Below are 17,551 nucleotides of genomic sequence, written 5' to 3' on the forward strand. Positions count from 1 at the left end.
AAAGGGGGGGCCTCTGGTGCGCTGATTGTTTTTATGGGAAAAAACATCCCCATCTGCCTATAATCCCCTCTAATGTACTTGTACAGAGTAATCATGTCCCCTCGCAAGCGCCTCTTTTCCAGAGAAAACAACCCCAACCTCGACAGTCTCACCTCATAGTTTAACCCTTCCATCCCCTTTACCAGTTTAGTTGCCTCTGCACTCTCTCCAGCTCATTAATATCCTTCTTAGGGATTATACATTAGACCCAAGGGAGGCTGGGACATCCACTGCTTGGCACCTGTTCCAAACTGATCAAAGGGGTAGAGCACGTCACCCTTGCGCCAATATACAATGACTTGGCAATTCCATGCTGCTGTCACGATCGGTAACCCAAAACCCAGAACAAAAGCCAAGGTCCCGGTCACAGCTCACACTTATAACAGCCACCTTTGGCTTCGGGTGGAGCCCTCCGCTACTTGGGTGCCGCCAGGTGAGAGGGCCAGGGCAAAGGTTCTGGGTGAGCAAGGGAACCAGATCGTAACAGGAAGACTGAGGGAGATTACAAGAGTCAGAGTCAGGCAGGCCGGGTCAAAACCAGAACAGTAGCGCAGTACAGAATCAGGATCCAGAAGCCAAACAGGCAAAGGGGTCAATCCAGGCAGGATGTTGTGGCTACAGTTTGGGGAAGGCTCTTTCCTATTGCAGCAATTAATCCCCTACAGGCCCATACAGGGTCAGTTTAACTCTATGGCTTGCACCATCGCCCCTGAACCCAACCCAACCGAGCACCTGTAGAATATGTAAGTGAACATGTAAGTCGCCAGCGGGATGGCAGACGCGGCGGCGCGATTTCGCGCAAATCGCCGAAAAAGACTCGCGAGGCTTTTTCGGCGATTTCCCGAAATCGCCCCGCCGCATCTGCCATCCCACCGGCGACTTACATTGTCGCCGATGGGATGGCAGGGGAAGGCAACTCGGGGAGATTAGTCACCCGCGAACAGGGAGTTTTGTTGCAGGCGACTAATCTCCCCGTGTGCCAGAGCCCTAAAGGCCATTCTGGTAAACTCTTCAGATGTACGAGGGGCCACACACAGGATGACTGCTGTTTCTATTGTTTTTCCTCTTTACTTTCTAATCCACCGAGGCACCATGTCAGCCAGTGCTACATATACAGTGACCCCATAATATATGGACAGGGAGTCCGCTGCTGTCAGAAATGCTTTTGTTTTTTCTTAACTGCCAGTTTCACTCCAATTGGATATCATTACAAGCAAAATGAATAAAACCAAAATATACAACACCAAACAAACCTACACAAACTACAAACAAGCTGCTTTGACAAAAGGTGTGATCCTCAAATGGTGCTCTGGATTCCTTCCAATCATAAATGGAAAAAGACTTGAATTGTGAATTTAATGACAGTTAAATTCCTTGGTTCAATTTCAGTTCATTCCATTTTTGTAAACTCCCTCCCTGGGTAAAACCAGGAAAGTGGCAGCCCTAGTGTGAGTCCCCAGTAACACGGCAATGCACAGCATGCACAGTCAGTGGTTGGGCAGCACAGCCCTGGCCATAGTGTAAGTACAAGGCCACCTTGCAGCCTGAATCTATCACCACTCCCTAACTTCAGTATCTAAATAACACACGTTAGGGCTCTGGCACATGGGGAGATTAGTCGCCCACGACAAATCTCCCTGTTCGCGGGCAACTAATCTTCCTCTCAAGTCAACTTCCGCAATTTCAGGAAAATTGCACCACCGCGTATGCCATCCCACCAACGATTTACATTTTCGCCGGTGGGATGGCATTTTGGGGAGATTAGTCGCCCGCGAACAGGGAGATTTGCCTATCTGCCCCCACCCCTCATTATGAAACAACACTGCCAAATGCAGGCAGCTCTGTATTCTCTAGGGCAGCCACAGGTGTCTGGGCACCCAGGGGCACTGCTGCCATGGGGTGAGTTGAGAAACCAGGGATGGCAAATAGCCGCAGGGGGTGAGGGGCAGTATTGCCTCAGGTTTTGGCACTTCATTTAGCATGCAAGACAGGGTGCAAAGTGCAAAAAGATGGAAAATCGCACCACTTTTTTGCATGTTGCCCCCTGCCTTCCAAGTTATACATTTCTGGCCAAGCTCAGACAGGGAACTATCTTTCCTGGACAATCTGTCTGGCTAGTAGGGATTGCAGGGAACCCTTTATAGCTTTTGGTGCCCTCCTTCGTTTTGGGTGCCAAGACCAGGCTCCTCTAGCTCCTCCTTTATTTCCAAGCATCCTCTGGTGCTCCAAGGATTCTGACTTCTAGCCCCGTCCTATCAGCTTATCTGCTGGTGACTGGGCCAGATGATGTCACTGGTGGGCAGAAGCTCCAGGCAGATGTGGGTTAATATTTCTTTGACCCATTACATGCTGGATGACATACAATGGGATATGTTGCTTTGAAACTACCCTACACTGGATATGCCCTGTGTGTTTGTTTGCTGTATAAACCACAAAGACTCTAATGCACTATTCATTTTTAGCAATACCCAGCTGTGACCCCCAAAAGGAATGAGGCTTCCTGCAATGAGAGCCAGGGTGCATAAGGAGCATGAACTAGAATGCCCCTATAATATTATTATTTTTTTCTTATATAGAGGGGTACAAAAGACAGAACAGTTAACATGTACAATAAATTTTATATTGTATATCAGTTGATTTTTTTATCCCCTGTGGGTCTGTACTCACAGGAACTGAAAGTCTGGCATTTAGATTAGATTAGGTTCAATTTTATTATCATTACACGTATAAATACAGGGTAATGAAATGTGGTAGCATCTAATCAGAAATGCAAGAAGCAGCAGTGCAGTATATACAATATATACAATTGTACAGTATAGTACAGTGAAGTAGATTATGTACAAATAAATAGGGAGCAGTATAAGCAGGTGAAAATAATTTAGGCATTCATATACATGAAGGTGAATAAGGAGGAGGCGTGAGCACTGAAATGATAAGAAACAAGTATACTTTATTTATTGTTTTAAGTGTGATTTATCCTTGTCCTGTGGGTACAGACCTAAAGGGGAGGCCCAAATCAAATAAATCCTAAGCCTTATATAAAAAGTGCAGGAAATGAATAGAAAACAAAATAGAGTGACTAGAAACCGAGGCAGCAAACTGTGCTAAACCCTATGGGCATCTCCTGACATCTTGTGGCCATTATTAGTTATCACACATTCAAATAATCCCAGATTCATACACCTTAGATAATGACTATTATTAATCAATGAGACAGTAAGTGGTCATTTACGATTGCAAGTACGGCAATGCTAAAATGAATGTGAATGTTGTGTGTAACGATGCCATTCATTAAGAGTACTTACCTTCAAAATAAGCTTCTTGCACTTGGGATCATTGTATCCGTCCAGTTTGCTCTAGTGAATCATGGGCAAGTGCACCTACTGACTCTGGTGCTAAATGTGTAAATATGTAATACTCTATAAATACCTTCATTCCTTGACCCTCTCCTCTGCCTGGTCAGGAGGTGGCCTGGTCAGTGTTCCCCTGCATCAATAGTCGCAGCAGTTTGAGGTTTGGAATGGAAGGCAGGAGGGAGTAAGCGCCGAGGGCAACTATACAGAAATAACTCACCATGGAGAAGTGTCCAATGCAGTTGCAGGCGTAAATAAGCACTATATTGTTTATTCTACTAAATGATTCCAGTGATTAAAAGATTCTAGAACCACTCTCTGCCTCCGTGCAGGTCGCAGAAATGCAACCAAAGACCAAAGGTGGAGCAATATATTGCAGGGGTTGCAAGAGTGACATTTTATGGAAGAATTTTATTACTGTCTGCCCAATAATAAAATGGTATATGGAGAAAGGGTAGTAAGTGGTTGTGAAGAGGAAAAGGGCAGGGAGATCTTGGAAGAAAAGATATAAGGAAAGTAAGCAGAAAAGGGAAGAATCAAAGACAGGGAACACTAGAAATCAGGAAAAGGAAACATGGAATAAATAGAGATGGAGGGTTGAATGTTCAGATATTATATCTCTTTTTTTTCCAGGAGTCAGGGTGGAGGGCACAATACCAATATCAGTATTGCCTACAGGGTCAAAACACCTTGTTCCAGTCCTGTTTCAGACCCATTCCCTTACCGAACAGCTTCATAGTTCAATCCCCGGGGTGTGTTTTATTTAATGCCACCATCCCACTAGAGTACCTGAATCTGGTAGTGGCAGTATTGCACATATGTGCCTCTAATTCTCTGGCTATGGATCCTGATTATCACAGTAGGGGATGCAGTCTCACTCAAGGGTCAGGCTCCTACAGGGCTGGATCTAGGGGTAGACAGTCGAGACACCTGCCTAGGGTGCAGCTCTGGGGAGGGGCGGTAGGCAGGTACTTTTCCCTACCCTTAGTCTGGGCTCTCACAGCCGCTTGTTGCTGTGCGCTCCCCCCAATATGTCAACGCACATGTGTGCACTCACCAGCGCATGGTCCCATGCTAGGTAGGGGCAAGATGGCTTAGGGCACCTGGATGGCTTGGCCCATCTCTGGTCTCTTACATATTATCTCTGTTAATGCACAAAGGCAGACATCGCAGTGTTAACCCAACACTAACACTTTTTATACCTTTCCTGGTGCTTTACCTTTAGGAGCATCTTCTATCCAGTAGTAATGGCAACTCGCCTATCTAGACAGAGTTCTACTTTTTTTTCCTTGTACAGACGCTTTGGTTTCCTCACAGAACAGACACAATCACCCTAAAACCTTTTATTTGTGTTTTGGTGTGTATTCTTTGAATCTTCAAGCAAAGAAGGTAGACTATGGGGATCCTCTCTTGAACCCAAAATGGGAGAACCATTACTGTGTTACTCATACTTCATCTTCTTCATATCATTTTTAGAGTAATATGAGACTGTTGTTATCCAAACTTTACAAAATAATCAGGCAGAAAAGAACATTTTATTACTGATTGTACAGAAGCAGAATGTGCACGGAAAATTAGGGTTACATCAGTTTCTCAAATGCTCTCCTCACATCCTTGTTCCTCAAGCTGTAAATGATTGGATTCAACATAGGTATTACCATTGTATAGAAAACAGACACCACCTTATCCTGATCTGCATTGCTAGCGTTTGGGTGCAGGTACATATAGATCATGGTTCCAAATAAAGTCCCAATGGAGACCAAGTGAGAAGAACAAGTTGTGAATGCTTTCTGCCTTCCTTGTGTAGACTTGATTCTAAGTATGGCAGAGAATATGTGGATGTAGGATGTAAGAATGAGTGACGCACATGTAGACGAGTACACTCCTACAATGGCAAATATAAGGAGCTGAGTCAGAGAGGTATCAGAGCAAGACAATTTAAGGACAGGAGGTGCATCACAGAAGAAATGCGATATCTGGTAGTTATTACAGTAGCTGTGGCTGAATATGTTCTTGGTGTGAATGAAAGAATGAAGGAAGCTAATGGCATAACATGCAATAATCATTCTTCTACATACTTCTCTTTTGATAATGATATGGTAAACTAAGGGCCTACATATAGCGGCATAACGATCATAAGCCATAGCCGCGAGCAGAAGAATCTCCGCACCAAAAAAGGCAGCATAGAAATACATTTGTACAGCGCAAGCCATGAAGGAAATGTCTTTCTTCTTAGAGAACAGGTCTGAGAGAGTTCTTGGGGTGACAACAGAGGTGTAGCACATATCTATAAAGGCTAAATGTTTCAGGAAGGAGTACATGGGGGTGTGCAGAATAGGGCTGGTCATTATCATCACGATCAGGCCGCAATTCCCTACAATGGTGAAGATGTATATCAGCAGGATGATGATAAAAAGGGCAGTCTCCAGCTCAGGGTCATCTGTCAGACCATCAAACAAAAAAAATATATCTAAAGACTGGTTGGTTTCCATCCTGCTGGACTGCTGGAAATGTAATAGTCTACAACGTAAAGAATAATCTAAATGTAACAAAAATCGGGGGTCGTCGTCCTTCTTTGTAAAATAGTTGCTTCAATAACTTTATTCAGGGTAATTATTTAACATTATTTAATTCTACAAACATAAGACTATATAATCCTGCCTTGCTCTAATGCTTAAAGAAATACTATACCCCCAACCAGTATCTATTAATATATATAGCATAAACAGCTCATATGTAAAACCCGGCTTCATCTAAATAAACCATTTTCATAAAAATATACTTTAGTAGTATGTGCCATTGGGTAATCCTAAATAGAAAACTGCCGTTTTAAGAACTAAGGGCCGCCTACTGGGATCATAGGATTCACAGTGCACACAAACAAGCCAAGGCGCACATACATGCTAGGCCTTATCAGCCAATGAATGGACAGAGTTCTGCCTTTTGCTCCCACACTACTTCCTGTTACAGTTAGAGCTGCATTATTTCCTGTCAGCTGATCTCTGAGGGACCACACAGCCCATCACTAAATGGCGGCTCAAGGGAAAATATTTACTAATATATATACACCAGTTCAGTAAGGTTATTTACTTTTACTTTACAATACTTTACTAATAGTTAAGTATTGGTTAAGTATTAACTCTAGGGGTATAGTTTTCCTTTAATAAATGTACCTAAATTAAGAATAAACTTCTGGTTCTTCTATTTCACCATATTCCTCTTTAATTAATCTATCAACACTACAGGCAAATGGTAATAAAGCAGGATTACATTCTCTCCACAATGTGAGCAAATCACAGCAAAACAAAACGCAACTGCCAATTTTTTTTAAATTGGACTTTTCCAACCTCAACTGTAAAAAATGAATCTTGAAAATTCGAATGAAAAATGTCTGCAACTAAAATCTCTACATTCAATATTCAAGTTATTTACAGTCACATATTAACAAAAAAATCTATGTAACTATGCAATAAAAAAAATCATAAATTGGCCTCCGCCTTATTCCGGATAAAGGGAACAGCAGGGAGACCTCACGGAGATGAACCACAGATACAGCAAGGGCTGAATATCACAGTTTATAGATAGAACTCAATAAATCCTTTCCGGCTCTCATTTTAGAAAAAACAAATACAAAAAAAAAAAATTTAAACATGAAGTTGACTTCATAAATAATTGTATTTGAATTTAAACAGGGGGTAACAAAACATAACAGTTAAATTAAATTTAAAAATGAGAATTTAAAAAATTAAAAAAAATAAATAAATGTACTAAATCTACCCTTTAGACCAGGGGTCCCAAACCTTGAGCCCCAGTCAAATGTAAAAAGACTTGGGGAGCAACACAAACACCATAAAAGTTCATGGAGGAGCCAAATAAGGGCTGTGATTGGCTATTAGGCAGCCTCTATGCACCCTATCAGCTTACAGGGGGCTTTATTTGGTAGTAAACCTTGTTTTTATTCAACCAAAACTTGCCCCCAAGTCAGGAATTCAAAAATAACTCCCTGGTTTGGGGGCACTGAGAGCAACACCCAAGGGGTTGGGGAGCAACATGTTGCCCCCGAGTCACTGGTTGGGGATCACTGGTTTATCCTGTAGAAGGTGCAAGAGACAGTCGATTAATTATTGCTGAGCAGTAAAGCTTTAAAAAATGATGATCTCAATTTTTAAGACCAAAATCTGTAACCGTGCCGGATTCTCTTTGATCTTCTTGCCATGCCATTTCCATTTCTCTAGCTTCACGTTGGGTTGGATTCTCCTTTCTAAGCTGCACATGTTGACGGCTCAAAGTCTTATCTGTAGTTCTAGGCATCGACCGTATGCATTCAAAGAGCGATTTAGTATCTTGATAACAAGGCAAAAAAAATGACTATGTTGCAAAGAATCCAGAATTCATTTAATTTTGCACTGAATTTACATTAAATTTACTCCGGTCTCCTGAGGAGTGGAACCGTTTGTTAGGGAAAAAGAAGCCTTGTATTGTATGAAACAAAGCAAAACTCATTTACACTTTGCAAAGCCAGAAGAAAACATCATCTGTTAGAATCTTCCTGGGTTTGGAACATTAACCCTCAGAGGCAGAACAATAAACCTAGAAGTCAGAACCATTTACAAAGACTCTTTTATAAAAGTTGGAGACTCCCGTGGGATATTACCTTCTGCTAATCTAGGGATATCATTACTTTGATGCTCCACATAGTGAGGTACCTACCCACTTGAGATCAATTAAGTGATGCTGAGCACAAATGTGTTAGTTTCTTGCTCTCTAAATAGGATGCACATTAGAACTGCAATGTATGTTACAATTTATGGGGGTTATGTATCAATATTGATTTTTTTTTTCCTTATGAATAATGAAAATTTAAAAAATGTTTGATATCTATTAAGCAAAAAAAAAAAAAAAACATAAAACTTGAATGTAAAGCTTCAGCATCTGAAAGGGGGTTCTTTTTCCTCTATAGCAGGGATCCCCAACCAGTGGCCTCAAAGTAGGTGATTATTTAAAATTCCTGGCTTGGAGGCAAGTTTTGGTTGAATAAAACCCCAGTGTGATGCCAAACAGAGCCTCGTGTAACTTTAATAGACACATTTCCATTTTAAAGCTCTTCTATAAACCCTATAGACAATTCTGGCCAAGCTCAGCAAGGGAAGTACCTTTCATGCTCGCCTGAACAATCTGTCTGGCTGGGAGGGGTAGCAGGGAGCCCTTTATAGGTTTGGTGCCCTCCCTTTCTTTTGGGTGCCCAGACCAGGCTCCTCGGGTTCCTCTTATTTTCAAACATAATGTGTTACTCAAAGGATTCCAGCTTCCAGCCCTGCCCAATCAGATATCTTAGCCGATGACTGGGCCAAACAACAACACTGTTGAGCAGAAGCTACAGGCAGATGTGGGGTAAGATCCCATTGACTCCTTAAGTGCTTGAGGACATACAATGGCATATTTTTCTTTGGATGTATGTATCTTAATACTAACCTGCATTGGCGTGATCCACTATTAAATACACTATTACTTTTCAAATGACACTAAGCTGTCGTGATTTAGGTAGAGTCTTGAACAGTGGCCCCCAAAAGAGCAGGGGTTGGCAGACCTGTCCGAGGTCATGGTCCCACAGTGGCTTGCATCAATAGCTGCAATTGCATCAGTGGCAAAAGGATCATATTCTTATGCTGTTTTAATGCACCCATAACGTGCATCCTATTTGTAAAGATGTGCACGTGCAATTGCATTCATTTGGAAGCATCAGGCACATTTATGGCAGGCTCAACTTCCCTTGCAGCCACAATGATGCTAGAAATCTGGGGGGCAAAAGGCTGCATATTGGGTAAAAAAACAGTGATTTCTTTGTAAACTTCTTTAGGTACGTGTGATTGTGATGTATAAATGAATTGTTGTGCCACAGTACATGGAAATACAATTCCCAGAAGAACTAAAATTTTAGGGTGCATTCACTTTTCCTGGCCATCTCCCATCAACATAAAACACTAATTGGCTAATCTCCTGCCACTTCCCAGCCTGGACAGAAGAAATAGTTAATTTACTCACCCATAAAGCCCACCCCCTTGCTAGCTTGCATCAGTCTTTTCCTCTGTCCCAGCCTGGAGAGCAGTAGGAGACGTTCAAAAGTTACTTAGATTACTGGGCACAGTTCTTGGGGGAATTCTCTCAGTCTGAAGCCCCTGTCCTACAAAGCAACATCGTTGCCTGATGGGGACCCTGTGCAGCCGGGGTACTGTCCGAGCAGGAAGAAAGAAAAGCGTATTGAGAGACGCTGCAAATCATCCCATAGGACTAACTATGAAGGACAAGAGAATCTGTAAAGACTGTTTCACTGAATATGCCCCTGCTGGGGCAATTAGCCACAAACCCCTCATAGCACCCTCTTCCCGAAAAAGCCGCACAGTTTGACACCTCATTCATGGGTCTACAACAAACGGTGCGGGACTCATTCAAAGTTGGTCTCAATGTTAAGTCTATGGGCGGGTAGTTGCCCCCTGCTGGACACCTCACTCATGGGTCAACGACAAACGGTGCGGGACTAGTTATGCCCCGAACTTTTGTACGGAAGAAGAAGAAGAAAAATAAACCTGTGAGATAATAGTAGTGATGCTTTGCTTCGCAAGCACCACTAACTAGAGAGGTACATTTCCTGAAGAAAATGTGAGTGGTGCTTGCCGTGGCAAAGCTCGTGCCCCAATATTACAATGTTTCCTTCAGTTCTCTGTGACAATTGCCCCTGCTGGGGCAATTAACCGCCCACCCCTCAGAAAAGTCATAGCACGCCATTCATGGGTCAACGACAAATGGTGGTTAATTGCCCCCTGCTGGGGCAATTAGCTGCCCACCCCTCAGAAAAGTCATAGCACCCCATTCCCGAATAAGCCGCACGGTTTGACACCTCATTCATGGGTCTACGACAAACGGTGCGGGACTCAAAGTTGGACTCAATGTTAAGTCTATGGGCGGATAATTGCCCCCTAAACAGTCTCAGTTACATTTAAAAAGGCACATGTACATCTCATGGACTTACGCTTAACGCGTTTCGTGGCTCCCGCCACTTCATCAGAAGCATAATTAGTCCCCAAGTGGCCACTCTAGACAGTGTCAGGTGGAAAAAACTAAACTCAATTAACCCTTACTTCCCACAAATATAAAAAGAAGAAAACCACAAAATAACATAAAATCAGAGACAAAAAATCCCCCCATATATACCCTAACTATATAAATTCAATAATATCAGTATCATTGGAGAGATATATATATAGATACAAACATCAATACAGAAAAGATATAAGTAATGCGACATCCCAAATATGTATCAATAGAAACAAGACAATTCCCATTCTCTATTCATACCATCTTGTGATTCTAGGGAATGCAAATTATATATCCGCCTCTTTTTTTAGCAATCTTTTTTCCGAGTCTCCCTTCCTAACTTGAAAAGATGGTTTATCTATTATCTGGAAGGTAAAAGATGCCTTCCCGTCATGTTTCTCTATCATATGCTTTGATACTGCAGATCTTAAGTCACCTCTCTCTATTGCAGATACATGTTCTAAAATTCTTGTGGAAACAGTACGTATTGTTTTCCCTAAATATTGGGATCCACATGAACATGTTATTAAATACACAACCTCCTTGGAAAGGCAATTAAAATATTGTTTGATCTGAAATTTCTCTCCTGTATGTGTACTAATAAAGCTTTTAGACACATTTAAGAAACCACATGCCTTACATCTCTTTCTTCCACAGCGGTAATTGCCTACATATTTCAGCCAGGATGTGCTTTTCTTTTTAGAAGTATAAAGACTTGGAGAAACCAAGATGCCACATCTCGGCCTTTTCTATATACAAAAGAGGGTTTTTTGTCTAATACTTTCGCTAGAATGGGGTCCTGTAAAAGGACACCCCAATATTTACAAATACTTTTACGTACCACATGGGCATCCTTGTTATATACCATTGAAAAACGGATTTTGGATTGCTCTTTGTCATGTATACTCAATTTACCAGACCTTTTAGGTCTAAGAAGAATATCTCTTTCACAACTCACAGCCCTATCATATGCAGCCTTAATTACATCTGGTGCATACCTTCTCTCCAAAAAGCGGTCCCAAAGTACCATCGCCTGTCTGAATGTAGCAATGTATTGCGAGTGATGGGTTTACTATAAAGATCACATTGTATTAACCCATCCTGAGCAACAAAGGTAATATCTAAAAAAGAGATAGAAGAATTATTGGTCTCATGAGTAAAAGTAATACCCCTAACCTGTTCATTACAATAAGTGACAAAGTCTAGAAGTGTGTCCTCCCCCCCCCTCCCAAATACCAATACAATCGTCGATATAACGAAAAAAAGAAAAAATATGTGAACGAAAAGGATTATGATCTCCAAAGATGTAGAGCCGTTAAAATCACCCCAAAAAGAGGTTGGCATACGTGGATGAGAAAGAAGCACCCATTGCCGAATAAGCCGCACAGTTTGACACCTCATTCATGGGTCTACGACAAACGGTGGTTAATTGCCCCCTGCTGGGGCAATTAACCGCCCACCCTTAGGAAAAGTCATGGCACCCCATTCCCGAATAAGCCGCACGGTTTGACACCTCATTCATGGGTCTACAACAAATGGTGGTTAATTGCCCCCTGCTGGGGCAATTAGCCACAAACCCCTCAAAAAAGTCATAGCACCCCATTCCCAAATAAGCCGCACGGTTTGACACCTCATTCATGGGTCTACGACAAACGGTGGTTAATTGCCCCCTGCTGGGGCAATTAACTGCCCACCCCTCAGAAAAGTCATAGCACCCCATTCCCGAATAAGCCGCACGGTTTCACACCTCATTCATGGGTCTACGACAAACTAGTTATTCGCCAAAATCCCCATTATAAGTCAATGGGGCAAATTTGGGGACCTCTCTTGCCCCGGGGGTAAAACTTATACCCTTGTGCGGGGTATCTTCTGACACAGGTTGGAAACCTCTTCAAATGTGGTAAATTTCACGTTTCTAAAAAATTCCCTCTCAGCGCTAAAATCATTCATTTCATTCAGTCGGTTAGGATAGGCCAACTGCCAATATGACGCTGACAAGCGGACGAAAAAACATCCTACAAGCGGGAGGAGCAAGCGTAGCCTAGTGGTCAAGGCACCCGCCAGCCAGTAGTTCTAATCCCCCCATAGCTAGAAATATGCCTCACCGCAGGTTACGCCCTTGTGACCCCTGGACAGAAGTCACTTAACCTCCCTTTGTCCCAGTGACCGCTTGGCCCAGAAATGGGCCGCTGCGGTTGTCGTTATGACTTTTTCAATGGCTACATTTCCCCACAAATCCTCTGTTTTGCACTTTCAAGGGCAGCTCACGATTTATGATACAGATATGGGACCTGTTATCCAGAATGCTCAGGACCTGGAGTTTCTTTCTGTAATTTGGATCTCCATACCTTAAGTCAACTAAAAATAATTTAAACATTAATGAAACCCAATGGGATTATTTTGCCTCCAGTATGGATTAATGGTATCTTAGGGATCAAGTACAGGTACTGTTTTATTATTACAGAGAAAAGGGAATCATTTAATCATTAAATAAACCCAATAGGGCTGTTCTGCCCCCAATAAGGGGTAATTATATCTTAGTTGGGATCAAGTACAGGTACTGTTTTATTATTACAGAGAAAAGGGAATCATTTACATAGTAACATAGTAAGTTGGGTTGAAAAAAGACGTACGTCCATCAAGTTCAACCATAATGCCTATACCTAACCTGCCTAACTACAAGTTGATCCAGAGGAAGGCAAAAAACCCCATCTGAAGCCTCTCTAATTTGCCTCAGAGGGGAAAAAATTCCTTCCTGACTCCAAGATGGCAATCGGACCAGTCCCTGGATCAACTTGTACTAAGAGCTATCTCCCATAACCGTGTATTCCCTCACTTGCTAAGAATCCATCCAGCCCCTTCTTAAAGCTATATAATGTATCAGCCAGTACGACTGATTCGGGGAGGGAATTCCACAACTTCACAGCTCTCACTGTAAAAAATCCTTTCCGAATATTTAAATGGAACCTCCCTTCTTCTAAACGGAGTGGGTGCCCTCGTGTCCGTTGGAAGGACCTACTGGTAAATAAAACATTAGAGAGGTTATTATATGATCCCCTTATATATTTATACATAGTTATCATGTCACCTCTTAAGCGCCTCTTCTCCAGTGTAAACAGACCCAACTTGGCCAGTCTTTCTTCATAACTGAGACTTTCCATACCCTTTACCAGCTTAGTTGCCCTTCTCTGGACCCTCTCTAACTCAATAATGTCCCGTTTGAGCACTGGAGACCAAAACTGAACAGCATATTCTAGATGGGGCCTTACCAGCGCTCTGTAAAGGGGAAGAATAACCCCCTCCTCCCGTGAATCTATACCCCTTTTAATACAGCTCAAAACCTTGTTTGCCCTTGCAGCTGCTGCCTGGCATTGCTTGCTACAGCCAAGTTTATTATCTACAAGGACTCCAAGGTCCTTCTCCATTATGGATTTGCCTAGTGCAGTCCCATTAAGGTTATACGGGGCTTGCATATTTTTACATCCCAGGTGCATGACCTTACATTTATCCACATTAAATCTCATCTGCCACTTAGCTGCCCAGATTGCCAGTTGGTCAAGATCCTGCTGCAGGGATGTCACATCCTGGATAGAATTGACTGGTCTGCAGAGTTTTGTGTCATCTGCAAACACTGATACATTACTCATAATACCCTCCCCTAAGTCATTTATGAACAAATTAAACAAAAGTGGACCCAGTACAGAACCCTGAGGGACCCCACTGAGAACCTTACTCCAAGTAGAGAATGTGCCATTAACAACCCCCCTCTGTACCCGATCCTGTAGCCAGTTTTCTATCCATGTGCAAACGACTTCACTAAGACCAATAGACCTTAGCTTAGAAAGCAGTCGTTTGTGGGGAACGGTATCAAATGCTTTGGCAAAATCCAAATAGATGATATCTACTGCATCCCCACTGTCCAGCTTCTTACTTACCTCATCATAAAAAGCAATTAAATTGGTCTGACATGACCTGTCCTTCATAAAGCCATGCTGATTACTGCTCATAAAGCCACCACGGATGTCAAACTTACAGGCCTATAATTGCCAGGCTGAGATCTTATTCCCTTTTTAAGTATGGGAATGACATTCGCCTTCTTCCAATCCCTAGGTACCATACCTGATGAAAGAGAGTCTGAGAATATCAGAAACAAGGGCCACTGCAATTCTGCCCCTAGCTCTCTCAGTACCCGAGGGTGTATTCCATCTGGCCCAGGTGCCTTGTTTACATTTATCGTGTGTAACCCTTTAAGCACCATATCCTGTGCCAACCACTGTGTAGTTGGAGCTGAGTCAACAGTGAAGCTATTGGGTGAGACTTGGCCCACTGGCTCCTCTACTGTATACACAGAAGAAAAGAACTGGTTAAGCACATCTGCCTTTTCTGTATCCGCTGTAACCATATTGTTATTATAACTCAATGGGGCCACACCCTCAACCTGCATCTTTTTACTATTAATATACTTAAAAAACTTTTTGGGGTTAGTCTTGGCCTCGGCCGCGATGCGCTCCTCATTTTCTATCTTTGCCTTCCGGATTGCTGTTTTACACACTTGTTATAGTGTTTATAATCATTAAACGCAGCTACTGTCCCCTCTGACTTATATTTCTTAAAAGCTTTCCTTTTTCTCCCTATTAACTTCTTTACCTCAGAGTTAAGCCACATAGGGTGATTCTTAACACTTCTACTTTTTCTTATTAATGGAATGAATTGAGAACAGTAATGATTTAATATCATTTTAAATGACAACCATTTCTGCTCTGTATTTTTATCAGAAAACATAATGCCCCAATCTATGCCCTGAAGCGCTGCCCTTAAGGAGCTAAAATTTGCCTTCCTAAAATTCATTGTCTTTGTTGCCCCCGTGTAAATTTGTTTCCTGCACCAAACATCAAATGAAATAACATTATGGTCACTATTACCCAGGGGTTCAACCACATTTGCTATACGTTCTGGGTCATTAGAGATCACTAGATCTAGTATAGCATTGTTCCTGGTTGGCTCCTCAACAACCTGTGACATAAAGTTGTCATGCAGCAAGTTTATAAACTTGTTCCCATTTACTGTCCTGGCAGTACTATTGCCCCAGTCAATATCAGGGTAATTAATATCCCCCATTATTATCACTTGCCCCAAACTAGCAGCCTTTTCTATTTGCAACAGGAGCTGGGCCTCCTCCTCTTCGCTTACATTAGGGGGTCTATAGCATACCCCTACAATTAGCTTGGTAGATTCTTTACTATCTGTGAGAAGCTCAACCCATAAGGATTCAGCTCCCTCTGTTAACCCATCACTTCCTCCCTAATATTTGCTTTTAATTCCTGCTTAATGAACAGACACACTCCTCCTCCTTTCCTATTGCCCCTGTCCCTCCGAAACAATGTATACCCCCCAATATTAACAGCCCAGTCATGAGACTCATTCAACCAAGTTTCAGCAACACCAATCACATCATATTTCCGCTCCAACGCCAGTACCTCCAGCTCTCCCATTTTACCAGTCAGACTCCTTGCATTGGTAAACATACATTTAATACTGGTTCCGGCGTGAGAATGACATGTAAACAACTTATGGGCCTCCCTGCCATTATCAGTATCCCGAAGCAAGTCTCCTCCCCCAATTTTCCTTACTATGCCCACTACCTCATCTATCCTGTCTACCACAGAATTTCCCGCTGCACCCTCCCCCCCCACTCCTAGTTTAAAATCTCCTCCAACCCTCTAGCCATCTTTTCCCCCAAAGCAGCTGCCCCATCATCATTGAGGTGCAGCCCATCCCTGGCAAAGAGCCTGTAGCCGATTGAGAAATCAGCCCAGTTCTGGAGAAACCCAAAGCCCTCCTCCCTGCACCAATCTCTCAGCCACGCATTAATCTCCCTGAGCTCCCGCTGCCTTCTTAATGTTGCTCGTGGCACAGGTAATATCTCTGAGAAAATTACCTTGGAAGTCCTCGCCCTCAACTTTGCACCTAGCTTTTTAAAATCGTTCTTGAGGACTTCCCCCCCTCCTCTAACTTTGTCATTGGTACCTATGTGTACCAAGACCGCCGGGTCTTCCCCAGCCCCTCCCAACAATCTGTCCACTCGTTCCACCACATGCCGAACCCCAGCACCAGGCAAGCAACACACAGTTCAGCATGTAGGGTCTTTGCGACAAATTACCCTATCCACCTTTCTAATAATTGAATCCCCTACAACTATAACCTGCCTTCCCTTCCTAGCACTACTCCCCCCACCTGTATTAGAGGTGCCGGCTCCCAGGGTGCTCTGAGAGTCAGCCTGCTCCATACACGCCAGCTCAGAGCTGCCTTCCCCAGCATCTTCACCTAACGCGGCAAATCTGTTGGTTTGTACAAGCTTTGAACCAGCCCCCCTACCCTTGTGTCCCCTACTGCCCCTCTTAACTGTTACAAATTTGTCTCCCTCATTAACCTCCACTGTCCCTTCTCCCCCCCCACTACACCGGCCCCTGCCAGTGGTTGCTCAGTGAGCCTCCTGTTCTCCCCCATGTTTGCAGCTGCCCTCAGTGCTGCCAGTTCCCCCCTTAGATTCTGCACCTCAGATTCCAAGAGGAAAACCCACCTGCATCTCTCACAAGTAAATGCTGCATGGAACTGCTGCTCCAGGACCACATACATGCGACAAGATGCACACTGAGTAACACCAGCAATCATACTGCAACTCATATTGCAACTGGGTACTTACAGTCTCCCGAGTGCAATCCCTTGTATAGTGCCTTTTAAGTTTCAAACGCCTTTTTTGTTTTAAACGCCTGCTATACACTTAAATTTACATGCAACACTTTAGATTACATGCAACACTCGCTAGCAGCTCCCAAACTCGCTGTGCAGTCAGAAACTTATTGAGGTTCAAACCATTAAATAAACCCAATAGGGCTGTTCTGCCCCCAATAAGGGGTAATTATATCTTAGTTGGGATCAAGTACAGGTACTGTTTTATTATTACAGAGAAAAGGGAATCATTTAACCATTAAATAAACCCAATAGGGCTGTTCTGCCCCCAATAAGGGGTAATTATATCTTAGTTGGGATCAAGTACAGGTACTGTT

At 43.0% G+C, this 17,551-nt stretch overlaps 1 protein-coding gene across 1 annotated transcript; it reads right to left on the reverse strand.

Annotated features, from left to right (window-relative positions):
* Window positions 1-4,972: 4,972 nt before the first annotated feature.
* Window positions 4,973-5,884, reverse strand: or5au1 (olfactory receptor family 5 subfamily AU member 1). Its single transcript, XM_002932785.1, has one exon. The coding sequence runs from the start codon at window positions 5,882-5,884 to the stop codon at window positions 4,973-4,975; it is 912 nt and encodes a 303-aa protein (XP_002932831.1).
* Between the last annotated feature and the right edge of the window lie 11,667 nt (window positions 5,885-17,551).

Source organism: Xenopus tropicalis, chromosome 3, assembly GCF_000004195.4.
Source record: "Xenopus tropicalis strain Nigerian chromosome 3, UCB_Xtro_10.0, whole genome shotgun sequence".
Lineage (NCBI taxonomy): Eukaryota > Metazoa > Chordata > Amphibia > Anura > Pipidae > Xenopus > Xenopus tropicalis.

Coding starts and splice junctions, on each gene's coding strand:
- or5au1 (XM_002932785.1), bottom strand. CDS start 5,884: ATGGAAACCAACCAGTCTTTAGATATATTTTTTTTGTTTGATGGTCTG.